The sequence below is a fragment of the Megascapheus bottae genome, chromosome 2 (genome assembly GCF_031878675.1).
Source record: "Megascapheus bottae isolate mThoBot1 chromosome 2, mThoBot2.hap1, whole genome shotgun sequence".
NCBI classification, from domain to species: Eukaryota; Metazoa; Chordata; class Mammalia; order Rodentia; family Geomyidae; genus Megascapheus; species Megascapheus bottae.
Window position 1 is genome coordinate 47,357,145 of NC_143510.1, and position 15,369 is coordinate 47,372,513.

The 15,369-nt window shown below is 48.9% G+C and overlaps 1 protein-coding gene across 4 annotated transcripts in view; it reads left to right on the plus strand.

Moving 5' to 3' along the window:
• Asic1 (acid sensing ion channel subunit 1) overlaps positions 1 to 15,369 on the plus strand; it is a 28,468-nt gene that overhangs the window by 6,055 nt on the left and 7,044 nt on the right. For 2 of the 4 annotated variants that reach the window (XM_090325552.1, XM_090325543.1), the window contains exon 1: positions 12,465 to 13,133. The exons of the other annotated variants lie outside the window; for them this stretch is intronic. In XM_090325552.1, the coding sequence (XP_090181678.1) occupies positions 12,465 to 13,133 (669 nt within the window). Of the gene's footprint in view, positions 1 to 12,464; positions 13,134 to 15,369 lie in introns of those variants that run through there. 4 annotated transcript variants of the gene reach the window in all.

Genomic DNA, 15,369 nt, shown 5'->3' on the forward strand with positions numbered 1-15,369 from the left:
GTATCACGACGCCCAGCAAGAGAAGGGGGTCTTAACTGATGGCCCACGTTCATGCTCAAAGTGTTCACGAAACACAGAGTTCATGGGACTCTGTGGACTCTGGCGGGTTTTCCAAGGGCAACCCCCATCTAAACAATAAGAACTCTGTTCCTAGAGGATAGTTCCAGGAGACATAGGAAGGTGGCTAATCTGGTCTCTCGAGGCCTCTAGAGACAAGAGATCAGATCAGCAATAAAAGGCACCTTCCAGATGTGCTTCGGAATCCAGCTGAACCATGGGGCTTGGTGGTCACAGAACACTGGGTCAGGCTCCCCTGCACTGTGAGTCAGTTTGTGGAGGGCAATTGTGGGGATCCTGCACTAAATCCAGAAGAAACATGGAGGTCCTTTGGATTCAACAGGGCAGAGGACAGTTGGGTAGGCCTTGGTAGCTGTCTCCTGAACTACCAAAAGAATAATGAATACCAACCACAAAGCTTCCTCTTTCCTAGCCGCTTCTTTTGTTGCCAGGGTAACAGGGTGTGGGAATCCTCTCTCCTGTCCCACCTTAAGGCTAATCAGACTGAGTAGGGCAGGGGTTCTATGGAGGGGGACTGGGGGCGCAGCTGTCTGGGCGGGGGCTGGGGAGTAAACATAGTTGCAGCTGGTGCCAGCCTCCAGCTGCACCTTATCTGTCCCTGGCAGTGGGAGCAGAGATGTGGCTGGAATGCTGAGCAGTACCAAGGGGAGGGGGCTGGCAGATGGTTGCCCAGTCTGCCCTATGCCACCCACTCCAGCTGAGACCTGGAGCTTTTGCTTGGGGGAGAGAGAAGCAAGAATTTATGCCTGGACCCTGGAAGAGAATGAAGAGGAGGGTAGAAATTATGTCGACAAGGGTGTGGTAGGGGCAGTGATCCCTCTTAAGAGGGCTAAGAACTGTAGGCATGAATCAGTGGGAGACCCACAGGATCCCCCAAGAATTTGCCAAATAGAGAGACAGAGTAAAGGGAGTATGGGCATAGAAATCCCCACCCCCCAAAAAAGGTTCTGGAATGATAACATGAGAGATGCTGTGGGTAGGCGGTCCTGCAGCCCAGACTGGAGACAAAGAGGTCCCTGTAAAGCAGTTAGCAGCCCGGTGCTGGTGGCTCTGCCTGTCATCCTAGCTACTCAGGAGTCTGAGATCTGAGGAGTGCAGTTCAAAGCCAGGATGGGTAGGAAAGGCCCTAAGAGTTTTCAGTGAAAAAGTGAAGAGAAACCGGGCACCAGTGGTTCACGCCTATAATCCTGGCTGCTCAGGAGGCTGAGATCTGAGGATGGAGATTCAAAGCCAGCCCAGGCACAGAAGTCCATGAAACTCTTATTTCCAATTAACCACTGGAAAACCAGAAGTGGTGCTGTGGCTCAAAGTGGTAGAACGCTAGTCTTGAGCTGAAGAGCTCAGGGATAGTGACCAGGTCCTGAGTTTAAGCCCTATGATTGATTAAAAAAAAAAAAAAGCTAAGGGAAAGCAGGAGACCCTCAGTTCAAGTCCCATTATGGTAATAGATAGATAGATAGATAGATAGATAGATAGATAGATAGATAGATAAACAATTAGAGCCCAGGAATGGCAGAGTCCAGGGTTCTGCCCCTCCACTGACATCCCTCATCCTTTCCCTTTCCCCAGAAGCTTAGAAGGCGAGTCTCACTGCTCCCCCCACCAACACACTCTAACCTCATTGTCTGGGTCTGTTTCCTCCAGCTAGGGAAGGAACCTCAGAAAGGAAAGGAAGCACTCCAAACCATGCAGAGAGAGAGGCAGGTCTGGCTGACAATTTCCATGGGGTGGGAAGGAATAGGAGCATGTGCTGTTTGAAGAGGGTTAAAAGAGGTTCCTAGCCAGGTGTCTCACACCTGTAAGCCTAGCTACTCAGCAGGGTGAGATCATAGTTTCGAAAGCAGTCTGGGCAGGAAAGATTAATCTCCAATTGATGACCAAAAAATCCAGAAATAGAACTGTGGCTCAACTGGTAGAGCACTAGCTTTGAGCACAAAGGCTCAGGGACAGTGCCTAGACTCAGAGTTCAAGCTCCAGGATCAACACACACACACACACACACACACACACACACACACACACACACACACACACACAGGAAGAGGCTCCAGGGAAAGATGGGCTTCACCTTTCTGAGGGGTTTGTGGATAGCATAATCTCACTTGGTCCTTCCACCTCTCTTCCTCCTTTCCAGGAAGTGCTGGAACTGAGTAGACAAGTCTGGAGAGTAATTGGACAGAGCCAGTTGCAGAAATGTAGGTGGCTCTGGCTGGGGTCTCCATCTCTTTTGCCCTCTCTTTACACACACATAAACATGATCATGTTTTGGGTAAACAAGCATCTTTGGAGTAATTTAATTTCTTCCTTCATCCCCCCCCCTCCCCTGCCCCTCCCCCAGCCAGTTCTCCCAAAAGGCTATCAGCTAAGAGGCTACTCAAAGCTAATTGATCTCCTGGCTGTTGCCTAAAGTAATAGGGAATTGATGGAAGTAACTAAGTGCCTCTGGGGGCAGAAGTGAAGTGCTTCCTCCATGCCCCGCTAGCAGCCCAGTAGACAGCTCAATTGGAGGTGTGCCCACTGCACCCCAGGTGCAGTCCCAGAGACACAGGGAAGGCCTGCAGAGAGGGTTGTAGGGAGCTCTACAGTGGGATAGAGGTAACTTCTTGTGTGTGGGGGGGTGTGGGCGAGCATGCGCACCCACACACCCACCCCCTCCCCCCCCACACACACACAAGGAATGGGGCTTAAATTCAGGCCTGGTTGCTGTCCCTTAGCTTTTTGTGCTCAAATTTGGAGCTGTTGAGACACAACTCCACTCCCAGCTTTTTGGTAGTTAACTGGAGATAAGAGTCTCATGGACTTTCCTGCCTGAGCTGGCTTCAAACTTTAATCCTCAGACCTCTCAGTCTCCTGAGTAGCTAGAATTACAGGTGTGAGCTACTAGTGCCAAGCTGGAAGGCAGCTTTTAAGGGTGCCACAATTTCTCATAAGCCTTAAACAGAAAAAGCTAAGGGCCAGTGCCCCAGGGCTGACACAAAAATCAAGTAATAGCAAGCTGGACTGGGGGGTCAGAGCTGGCATAAAGGCAGAGTTGCACCTGACTCCATCTCTCAGCTTCTGTGTCCAATTTCCTGTGAAGAGAAGAACAATATGAAGGTTCTTAAAAGGTTCTTTGTTAGCTGGATGCTGGTGGCTCACATCTATAATCCCAGCTGTTCAGGAGATCTGAGGATTATGGTTCAAAGCCAACCTGGGCAGGAAAGTACCTTGAGACTCTTATCTAATTAACTCCCAAAAGCCAGAAGTAGAGTTGCGGCTCAAGTGGAAGAGCTCTAGCCTTGAGCAAAAAAGCTCAGGGATAGTAGCCAGGCCCTGAGTTCAAGCCTCAATATCAGTTCTTTGTCAAGAGGTAGCTCTCCTTCTTCAGCTTCTGGGAGACTAAGATTCTAGAATGCTGTAGCTAAGCCTATACTAGGCTAAATGCATAATGGATGTACCCAGACATGGGCATAAGACATCTTTCTCAAGGCATCTTTTAAAAGGAGCAGGAAGCTGCTGCATTTCCTTAAAAAAAAAAAACAAAAAACTGTAAGAACTGAGAATCTGCCATGCCATGCTCTCTGAGACCACCCTAGCAGAAAAAGAAGGGCAAGTTGTGGTCTTTCCTGAGATCCGAGTTCTCAGAATGAAAAGCCTTTCCCACCCCTCTCATCTGCTGTGGCTCCTCTGCTGTCTCTCAATGTATAGCTGCCCATTCTGGGCTTTGATGTTTAGTCTTGTGTGTCTCTAATTGGTGTGTCGCATCAGCGTCCCTGGTTAAGAACATCCCTAGGGAGAGACTACCGCAGTGGCCTTGACCATAGGCTGCAGCCAGCCGTGGCTTTTCAGAGCCTCCTCCTGGCAGCACACATGTGCACCTCCCTGTGTATGCTGGGAAGGGGGGGGCATGGATGTAGATGAGGGTATAATGTGGACATATATGAATGTGGACACACGCAACTCCACGTGTGGCTGCAGAACACAGCTTTTGTGAGGACAAAGCTCTAGTTGCATGCAGAGCACATACTGGCCAAATTAATCATCTCTTTCCATCTTGCTTTGAAATTTACAAATTCCCTTCGCTTTCCATCTTGTGGGCCTCCTAATGCTGCAAGGCAGGAAGGTATTTAATATCTTCATGGGAAAGATGAGGAAACTGAGGCTCAGAGGTAATGTGAGGCCTACATGAAGAAGTCACAACCACAATAGCCAGTAAATGACAGAATGGGGGTCCTGACTTGAGATCCAAGGCCAGATTTTCTGTGTGTGATGGACTAGACTGTGCTGGGTTCCTCTACCTCGTGTGTGTGTGTGTGTGTGTGTGTGTGTGTGTGTGTGTGTGTGTGCTAGTACTGGGGCTTGAACACAGGGCCTATACACTGCCCTTGAGCTTTCTTTAGGCTAGCTCTCTACCACTTAAGCCATAACACCACTGCCTACTTTTTCTGTGTATGTGGTACTCTATCACTAGGCCATACTCCTGACCCCCCGTCTCTCTCCCTCCCCCCTCTCCTTCTCTCTCTCTCTCTCTCTCTCTCTCTCTCTCTCTCTCTCTCTCTCTCTCTCTCTCTCTCTCTCTCTTTCTCTCCCTCCCTCCCTCCCCTCCCCTCCCTCCCTCCCTCCCTCCCTCTCTCTCTCTCTCTCTCTCTCTCCTTTCCTTTCCTTTCCTTTATGCAAGTGCTGGCTGGGGCTTGAACTCAGGTCCTGGGATTTGTCCCTTAGTTTTTTGTTGTTATTTTTGTTTTCACTCAAGCCTGGTACTCTATTACTTCCACGGCTCCATTTGGACTTTTTGCTGCTGGATTAGAGATCAAAAGTCTCAGATTTTCCTGCTTAAGCTGGCTCCTAAGTATGATCTTCAGATCTCAGCCTCCCAAAGAGCTAGAATTGTAGGCATGAGTCATTGTACTCAGCTCCTCTCCCTTTTCTTTTTCTTTTTTTTTTTTTTTTTTTGTCAGTCATAGGGTTTGAAGTTGGGGTCTGCGTGTTGTCCTTGAACTCTTTTTGCTCAAGGCTAGTGCTCTACCACTTTGAGCTACAGAGCCATTTCTGGTTTTCCAATGGTTAATTTGAAGTAAGAGTCCCTCAGCCTTTCCTGCCTGCGCTGGCTTTGAATGGAGATCCTCAGATCTCAGCCTGCTGAATAGCTAGGCTTACAGGCATGAACCACCAGCACCCAGCTTCCTCTGCCTTTTTCTTGTGCCATCTGGCCAAATCTCAACCTTAAATGAACCCACTGTTGGCTTTCCCTAGGGTATCACTAGAGCAAGCAGGCACCATCAGAGGAAGTCATAGCCCAGAGCAGCACTGGATCACGTTGTATTCATGATCAACATACTTTAGTGGGCCTGTGGTGCTGCCTAGCAACCCCTCTGTGTCTTCCTGGTCACCTTGCTCCTCCCCCCACACCCCAGTGATTACTGAAAAGTCCTCCACTCACCTCCAACAGCCGCCTTGACTAGCTTCTCTCCGCAGACGACCTTGCCTCCCACTTCACTGAGAACACAGAAGCCTCAGACAAGATCTCCTCCTTCATCTGGGTACCAACACCCAGAGGGAGCATCCAGCTTATCAACAATAAAATCTCAACCTACTCTCCATATCTGATTCCCTGCTGCTGGTTCAGGAATTTTATCCCACTCATTCCGCCTCCCCTTCATCTACAGGCAGTCTCTCCTCAAGCTGAGAGGCCCCATTGACATTGAAACAACCTTAAGACATTTAAAAATTTGTAATCCTGGCTGGGAGTTTGGCCTAATCATAGAGTGCTTGCCTAACATGCACAAAGACTTGGGTTCAAGTCCTCGGTACCACATACATAGAAAAAGCCAGAAGTGGTGCTCTGGCTCAAGTGGTAGAGCTCTAGCTTTGAGAAAGCCCAAGGATTGTGCTCAGGCCCTGAGTTCAAGCCCCAGAGCTGGCCAAAAAAATATAATTGTCTGTGTGTTTGTGTGTGTATGTATGCATGCACTTATATAGTCCCAACTGATTGGGAGACTGAGGAAAGATGATTGCTTGAGCACAGGATTTTCAAACTAGCCTGGACAACACAGTACGATCCTTTCTAGAATGTATGAATGAATAAATGAGTAGGCTCTAACAATGGCTATTACTCTTTGATCAAGCAGGTTTAAAGTCCCCATTTTCTGTATCCCACTCACTCTCTCACCACTTCAGGCTGCCCTTCCTTCCACCCCAGCACTCCTCTTGAGTGGCTCTGCCGAAGGCCATTACTGACCTTCTTGTTGCTAACTCTAGCATGCACAGTTCATGCTTCGTCTTCAGGAGCATCCCAAACCAATGATACTCACCTCTCTCTTGAACTACTCCTTTCCCTCATCACTAATTCTCCACTTACTTCCGAAGTCTAGCCACTCCTCTGTCTGCCACCTCATTCTTTTCTACTTGACCAAATAAGTACTGTATTGACTCAAGGCTCAGTCTCAAGTTTTGTCCTTCTTTTAAACCAGAAGAATACACTGCAAAGAATTTTTACATGGAGATATCTTACCATATAACATCTGCAACTTGCATTGGTATGTATTTAGTTGACATAAAATATTCCCACCACCCAAGAAAATTCCTTCAGGCCTTTTTCTAGTCAATACATCCCATAGAAGCCTGCCGCTGCTCCACTGATATGCTTAAGTTTCAGTATAGTTAAGTCTCTGAAACTATCGAAATATATGTATCTTCCTTCCAATAGCTGCTCTTTTTGTGTCTGTTTTCACTTATGATTATGACTGTGAGATTTAGTCTCATTATGTATAGCAGAAGTTGGATCTTTTTCAGTGCTGTGTAATATCTCATTATACAAATATACTACTATTCATTCATCCATTCTACAGATGCCAGACATTTGAGCTGTTGCCAGCGTTTGACTATTATAAATAAAGCTACTGGAGGCGTGCATGCTCATGTTTGTGGGTTGACATAGACACTCACTTCTTTTAGGAATACAGCTAGGAGCTATGGGTATGTCCTAAGGTCAAATTCTGTTTAGCTGTAGAGGATATTGCCAAATCAAGCCTCTTTTCTGCCTTGTCTTCTTTATTTTATATTATATTCTTGGGCAGTCTCATCTTCAGTCATCCCTTCAATGACTATTTATACACTGACAACTGCCAAATCACTGTCTCAGGCCAGCTCTTTCCTCCTATCCTGGGCCCCAATAGCCAATTTCCCACTTAACATCTCTGCTTGGATGTCCTCAAGGCTTCCTCGCAATCTGCAGGGGCAAACCAAGCTCATCCTCTCACCTCTCAAACAAACCCTTTTCCCCTCTGCCTTGATCTAGTGAGCCACCTAGCACTCACCCAGATAGGCAAGCCGGAAATCTTCCCTAACACTGGGGATTTGGACTCGGCCTGGACATTGTTTTTGCTCAAGGCTGGTGCTCTGCCACTTGAGCCATAGATCCATTTCTGACCTTTCTTTTGGCAGCTAATTAGAGATTAGTCAAGTCACAGACTTGACTTCCCTGACTGGCTTTGACATGTTGTCCTCAGAACTCAGCCTCCTCAGTAGCTAGGATTATACTCATGAGCCACCAACACCCAGACAAACCAAACCTTTGATTGCTTGATATCCTTCCACAAGTTGTCATCCATTACAGATGGGCCACAATCCTTACCTTCAAAGTCTTCGTGATCAGTGTCTGCCTGCCTTCACCTGTCTTTCCAGCCATACCTGCCTCCCCTCTGCTCTCCTTCTTTAAGACTTTTATACACATTCTCCCTACCCACCGCAAGAGTTATTCTTTACATTTCTTTCAAACATTACTTGCTCAGGAAACCTTGTTTGAGTTCCCAATCTGGATCAGGTGCCACTGACCCAGGTTGTTATTATTATTATTATTATTATTATTATTATTACTACAGCATTTCTCATAGTTTGGCAATGCTTAAAATCAGAGCCTCAAGCTCTCCCTTAGCTTTTTCATTCAAGGCTAATGCTCTACCACTTGAGTCACAGCTCTACTTCTAGTCTTTTTTTCTGGCTAATTGAAAATAAGAATCTTATAGACTTTCCTGCCTGGGTTGGCTTTGATCCTTGGATCTCAGCCTTTTGAGTAGGTAAAGTTACAGTGTGAGCTACTGGTACCAGGTGTGTGTACATGTATGTGCACATTTAAATCACTGCAAAGTGCGTGAGTGCTCTTTTTTTTTTGTCAGTCATGGGTCTTGAACTCTGGGTTTGAGCGCTATCCCTGAGCTCTTCAGCTCAAGGGTACCATCCTATCCCTGGAGCCACAGCACCACTTCCAGTTTTCTAGTGGTCAACTGAAGATAAGAGTCTCACAAGCTTTAGTGCCCGGGCTGGCTCTGAACCGTGATCCTCAAATTTCAGCCTCCTGAGTAGCTAGGATTACAGGCATGAGCCATGGCTCCCAGCTTGGAAAGTGAGTTCTATGAGAAGAAGATATGGATTCTTATCTGTTCACCTTTGTGTCAATGAGTCCAGCAAGACCAAAGGGATTTAGAGATAGATGACCTAATTCTAATCTCAAGCCTTTACTAGCTGAACACAGATTTAAATAGGTTGGTGTAGCTGGTACTTGTGGCTCATGCCTGTAATCCTACCTACACAGAAGGCTGAGATCTGAGGATCACAATTCAAAGCCAGTCCAAGAAGGAAAACCACAAGTTCTTATCTCCAATCAACTACTTAAAAAAACAGAAATGGCACTGTGGCTTAAGTCATAGTGCAGTAGCCTTGAGCTAAAGAAGCTCAGAGACAGCACCCAGACCCTGAGTTCAAGCCCCATGACCAACAAAAACAGGTTGTTGTGCCAGTTTCCTCACTTGTCCAAAGGTGGTGAAGTTCCCCACACCTGCCTCTTTGTCTGGGTTGTGTAAGGATCTTACAAGGAACCAGGCAAAAACCACCAAACAGCTACACAGATATGAAGGGTACTGAAATGCGGACAAAGGAAGTCAGAAAGCCCTGGTTTGGCCTACAGCTGAGGAAAAGCACTGGAGGGAAGAAAGGCCTTGGGTGGAAGATTCAGAAATGAGCATGGCTTAATTTGGAAGGTTTGGTATACTTGGTCACTTGGGGTGCTGCATGAGCCAGCAGTCTATAAATGCACTCTGTCACAGTCCACACCTCCCCAGCACAAGGATTCTTGGGCTCTGTCTACTTGAGTGAAATCAAAGTAAGTAGAAATGTTAGAGGAACCCAGATCCAGGGAAGGAGTGGCACTGCAGGGGTAGGGGTGTGTGTGTGTGTGTGTGTGTGTGTGTGTGTGTGTGTGTGTGTGTGTGTGTGTGTGTGTGTGTGTGTGTGTGTATGGTGGGGGGGGGAAGAGCTATGGCTCTTCCAAATGGCTGTTCTTTGACACTTTCTGGTCTATTCAGCCTGCCCTCCAAGGAGTCCCCAAACTGGAAGCCACCCCTCTAGGAGTCCAATCTACAGCCACCTCCAGCTATTAGAGGGGGATAATGCCCTCTAGTGGGCATAAAATGCAAGGGCAGCCTTCTCTGCCTCAGCCTTGGCCAGTCTGTCCTTCCTCCTCCAACCCAAATTTGGATCTCCCCTCTGGAACACTTCCTAAAGAAGTGCAATGCAAGAGGACCCTGCCCCTCCAACAGCTGAGGTCTGGCAGAAGGGGAGAAGATGCCCATGGGACAGGAAACCCCAGAATTCGTATGGGAAAAGGCAAGACAAGAACTTAAGGAGGCAGGTCTCTCTCTTGACCCGTGCAGTAACATCTTGCCTTTTTTAGATGCTTGTTCCTTGTAGACTACAGATCTTGATCCTTTATTCCTAGAGTCTCTACCTTCAAGAAGCTACGGGTCACTGCTCAGACCTGATGAACCTTGAGCAGAGCTGGACACTTCATTCTATTCCTTGGATGGGCACTTGGGTGGGGTCAGGGATGCCTTCTTGGAGGACGTAAGGAATAGGATGCCGGGTATTGTGGCTACTGCTGGTAGTCCAGCCATTTGAGAGGCTGAGAATTATTCGAAACTAGGAATTCAGAGTCAGGCTAGGCAACATAGCAAGGCCCTGTGTCTTAGAAAAGCAACAACAACAAAAAGAACAGAACCTCTCTAGACAGAGCCTGAGGAAGTCAGGAACTGTGGATGAGCCTAGTGTGTCTGGGAAAGCAGCCGAAAGTTGGGTAAGATGGAGAGTCGGACATCCTTAGCTACTCAGGAGGCTGAGATCTGAGGATCGTGGTTTGAAACCAACTCAGGCAGGAAAGTCCATGGCATTCAACTCCAATTAATCACCAGAAATGGAGCTGTGGCTCAAGGAATAGCCTTGAGAGAAACAAGACAACAAACACCTCAGGGATAGAACCAAGAATTAGAGGCCTATCTGAGGATTGTGGTATAAGGATAGAAAGGATTCAGACCTCAAAATTTTCTCTTCTGTGTCAAAGCTGAGGCTAAAGGCAATTCTTCTAGAAAGTGGCACCTGCCTTATTTCTCCCCTTTATCTCCCACCTCCCCTAGGTCACCTTCTTGGCCCTAAAGACTTGGCTGGTAGCTCAAGATCCTCAACCATTGGCCCTGGGTAATGAGAGCACACTGAGGGACCAGAGGCCTGGGGATAGGAAATAGTACAGTCAGGAAGAAAGTACCTCAAAGACTGAGGGACTGGGATGTCTGAGCGTTTAAGGAGCCCAAGTTGTTTCTCAATGACTGATATAGAATGCTCTGTTTAAGCATTGATCACTATTTTTTCCACTCACTAGGGGAGAATTCCTTGAACTTCTAAGCTTTGGAGGTGGTGCATGGTGGGAGGGAGGGTGGGGGAGAGTAGTGGTATTCTGCCAGAAAGCTTTTCAGCTACAAGAGACAAGGTCCTTTCTCCAATGCTGGGAACTGACCAGAAATGAGTCTGTGGTCAATGAGAGACCTCTGCTAATGGAACCTAGGCAGCCCCACAAGCCACAAAAGCGGGGGGAGGGGAGGGAAGGGATCGGAGTGCAGTCAGCATGGGGGAAGGGGTGCTGACATGAGGTAAAACTGGAGGTGAGGAGAGAAAGGGAACGGAAAGGGGGGTCAGGGGGAGAGTACTGGCAACTCAAGCCTCTAAACCTAGCTACTCAGGAGGTAAGTTCTGAGGATGGCAGTTCAAAGCCAGCCCAGGGAAGGAAAGTCCGTGAGACTCATATCTCCAGTTAACCCAGAAAACCGGAAGTGATTCAAAGTGATACAGCAGTAGCCTTGACTGAAAAAACTAGTGCCCAGGCCCTGAGTTTAAACCCCATAGCTGGCCAAAAAGAAAAAAAGGGGACACACTGGCCACCGGTGACTAATGCCTGTAATCCTACCTACTCAGGAGCCTAAGATCTTATGACTGGAGTTCAAAGCCAGCCCAGGCAGAAAAATACATGTCTATGTCCAATTAACCACCAGAAAACCTGAAGTGGAGCTATGGCTCAAAGTGGTAGAACACCAGCTTTGAACAAAAGAGCACGGGGACAGAAGACAGGCCCTGAATTCAAGCCCCACTACTGACAAAAAGGAAAGAAGGAAGTTAGGAAGGAAGGGAGGGAGGGAGGGAGGGAGGGAGGGAGGGAGGGAGGGAGGGAGAAGGAAGGAAGGTCAGAAGCTAGCTGGAGTAAACTTGGTGGTGGATAGGGAGGGGTTTCAGGGAAATTGGGGGCTCAGGGAGTAACTGAAAGTGAACTGGCATTCAGACTGTGATTGGAAGAGAACTGAGGAGCAAAGAATAAGAGAGAGCAGGGAATTTCAGGGTGGATTGGGAGAATTGAAGGCCAATGAAATAGTGGGGGTGGGGTTTTGGTCAAGGAGAATTAGAAAGGAGAGAGCAGTCTGGAGAGTGCCTGCAGAGTGTGTGAGACTAGACTATCTCAGGAACAAAGGGACCATGGCAAGAATAACAGAGAGGGCCGGAATGGAGATGGGAGGACAGGGGGACACATTAAGGAGGAGATTGGCAAGTGGCAGAGCAGGCATGTGTGTCCTGCAAGACCAGTGGGACAGTTGCCAGCTGAGGTCACTCTGGTACTGAGAGCCAAGGTCTTTACTAGGGCTCACCTTGCCAGAGGAAGGGGCAGACAAGCCCCAAGTCTTAGGCTTTTCTGGGGTTTCAGCTCTGTCTTAAGCTGTGTTCTGCTGAAATCAGTGACAGGAAGGGGCTCCAGCTCTCCCCTCTCCATCAGTCTCTTTGCTAGTGTCATCAATTATTCATCAGCACACATGCCTGCCCTCCTGGCAGGGTAGGCTGGTCCCTCCCTCCACGCCCCGCCCCAGCTCAGCCACACTGCCATCCAGGCTCTGATGAGGAAGGACAGCCAGCCAGGCAATTACTGCCTGGCTCAAGGGCTTTGGTGGCTGTTTCTGCCGGACCCTATCTGAGATCACATCGCCCCCCCTTCCGCACCTACCTCCAGCCAATCTCCCAGTGCCAGGAAGCCCCTGGAGAAGATGCCCATCCAGATCTTCTGCTCTGTGTCATTCTCCCCGGGAGAGGAGGCCCCTGGGGCCTTGGGAGATGTGTGGGGTTCCCAGCAACAGCAGCAGCAGAGGCAGAAGCGGCGGGACAACTCAGAATCTGAAGAGGAAGAAGAGAAGGAAAAGGAGGTGTCAAGGAAAGGGGCCGATGAGGGTGCTTTACCCGTAGACTTGGTAGCCTTTGCCAACAGCTGCACCCTCCACGGTGCCAACCACATCTTTGTGGAAGGGGGTCTAGGGCCAAGGCAGGTTCTGTGGGCCCTGGCCTTTGTCATAGCCCTGGGTGCCTTCCTCTGCCAGGTAGGGGACCGAGTGGCTTATTACCTCAGCTACCCGCACGTGACGCTGCTAGAGGAAGTGGCCTCCAGCGAGCTGGCCTTCCCCGCCGTCACCCTCTGCAACACCAATGCTGTGCGCCTGTCCCAGCTCAGCTACCCCGACTTGCTCTACCTGGCCCCTATGTTGGGACTAGATGAAAGTGATGATCCCGGGGTACCCCTGGCTCCCCCTGGGCCAGAAGCTTTTTCGGGGGAGCCCTTTAACCTGCACCGGTTCTACAATCGCTCCTGCCACCGGCTGGAGGACATGCTTCTCTATTGTTCCTACTGCGGAGGACCATGTGGCCCCCACAACTTCTCCGTGGTGAGTGGGACCCATACCCAGCACAGGAACCCCAGGACTGTCTGCCATGGCTCCCCATGAGCAACCCCTCCCGGGACCAGCGCTCACCCAGAAAGCCCAGGGTCTGGTGCAGGGCTCATAGTCCCAGATCCACACCAATGCTGTGCTTCTGAAGTGCATCTGCGCTAATCAGAGATTCGCTGCTTCCCTGACGCCCCTGGTATCTCCCTGCATCACCTGCCCTTTCCCAGATCTGCTCATGATCCAGCAGAGTCCAGGACCTCGGTCTGTCCATGAGGTCAGCCTTCGGGCTGTTGGTAGATGCCTATACCCAGCCAGTTGTTAACTATTTTGACTGTCAGCCCTTGGGCCATGATAAGGCAATGGTGGATTTGGTCCCAGCATCTACTCCACCATACCTCCCTGGTTAAGCAGCTTCCCTAGCAGGTATTTGTCTCTCCCTCTCGACCTCTCTCTCTCTCTCTCTCTCTCTCTCTATCTGCTCTCTCATCCTCCTCATCTCTCACATCTCATCTCTGTTCTCATCTCTCTCTCCTCTCTCTCATCTAGAGTGATGTGTGTGTGCAGCACTGCTCTGTCATCTGTGGGTTTACCTGTTTCAGTGAATACAAACTTTCTCTTAATCAAACTGCCTCTAACTCTAAGTAGTAGGGGACCTTTCTCCCAGAAAGTCACCTTTCCCCCTTAACCTTCCCACCCAGGGGACTAGGGACTAGGGTTCTCTCTCTGTTAAAAGACCAATTGCCACCCCTTCACCTCTCCAGTTCAACTTCCAGTTCTGTCTGGCCTGACTCCTCTCCAGCCTCTCCAGGGTCTCCAAGGTGCCAATACCTGACTTTTCTTCCCTACACTCCCATCATCTGATGCCAGATTCCTCCCCTATATAGGAACTGGTGGGTGTTATTTCTTTTTTTTTTTTTTTTTGCCAGTCCTGGGCTTGAGCTCAGGGCCTGAGCACTGTCCTTGGACTTTCTCAAGGCTAGAGCTCTACCACTTGAGCCTCAGCACCACTTCCAGCTTTTTTCTATGTATGTGGTACCGAGGAATCGAACCCGGGTCTTCATGCATGCTAGGCAAGCACCTTAACCACTAGGCCAAACTCCCAGCCCTGGTGGGTGTTATTTCAACCCACCTCAGTCCCTGGATGGCTGTAGACATACAGGAAAGTGGGAGTTTTGTCCAGTGGGCCTCAGAGAGGCCAAGGGATAAAAGGAAAGGGTTAACCTATCTTCCTTGCAGCCAGAAGATTGAGCAGATAATTCTGCCACCAGGTGGCAGCACTGATCCACTGCCCAATGGCCCCGCCCACAGAGCCAGGGAGCCTCAACAACCTGCCTCTCACCACCCCAAATGGAGAGTAGGCCTAGGTGTGTGTTTAGCCTGTGGCCCCAGGCTCCAAACCTGACAGTGTGTCTGGAAGGTTATAGGGAGCCCTTAGAGTTCTTCCCGTGTTTTTATCTCTCTGGATTCTCCCTAAAACTATGGGAATGCTCTCTGATTTTGAGTTCCCTATTGGAGGGGAGCAGAGGAAGCTGCAAGTAGAGGGAAGAGACAAGTGCTACTTCTTAGTGATTCCCCACTGGCCCCACAGCTTCTTTGTCACCATCCAGCAGTAATTCTTTTGTGGGAACATTTTAGAAGTTCAGAGGAAAATAATTAGTTTAGGGCTGAGAATGTGGCTTACTTGTACAGTGTTTATCTAGCAGGCATGAAGCCCGGTGTTCAATACCTCAGTACCACATAAACAGAAAAAGCCGGAAGTGGCACTGTGGCTCAACTGGTAGAGTGCTAGCTTTGAGCAAAAGAAGCTCAAGGAGAGTACTCAGGCCCTGAGTTCAAGCCCCAGCACTGGCAAAAATAGAAAGGATTAGTTCAATCTTCCCTAGGCAGCATTGAAATCAGGACTGTGAGAAGAGCTATTGTGGAGCACAGAAGGGAGAGAAGATTGAGAAACTCAACCCATGGCTGACATTTCTTCCGCTACCCTCAAACTCTTCAAGAACATTGCCAACATTCCATGTCTTGTTGCTTCATCCTGAGTACTGGAGGAAGAAAAGTTGGGCATAGATGGGCCTGATCCTTGGCATGGAATAAGGACAGTTTCAGGTTCCATTGATAATGGGACAATGATGGACAAAAGGGACTGATGGCTGGAATAAACCAGAAAGCCTAGCTTTTCTTTATTCTGTGTGTGTGTGTGTGTGTGTGTGTGTGTGTGTGTTGCTACTGAGACTTG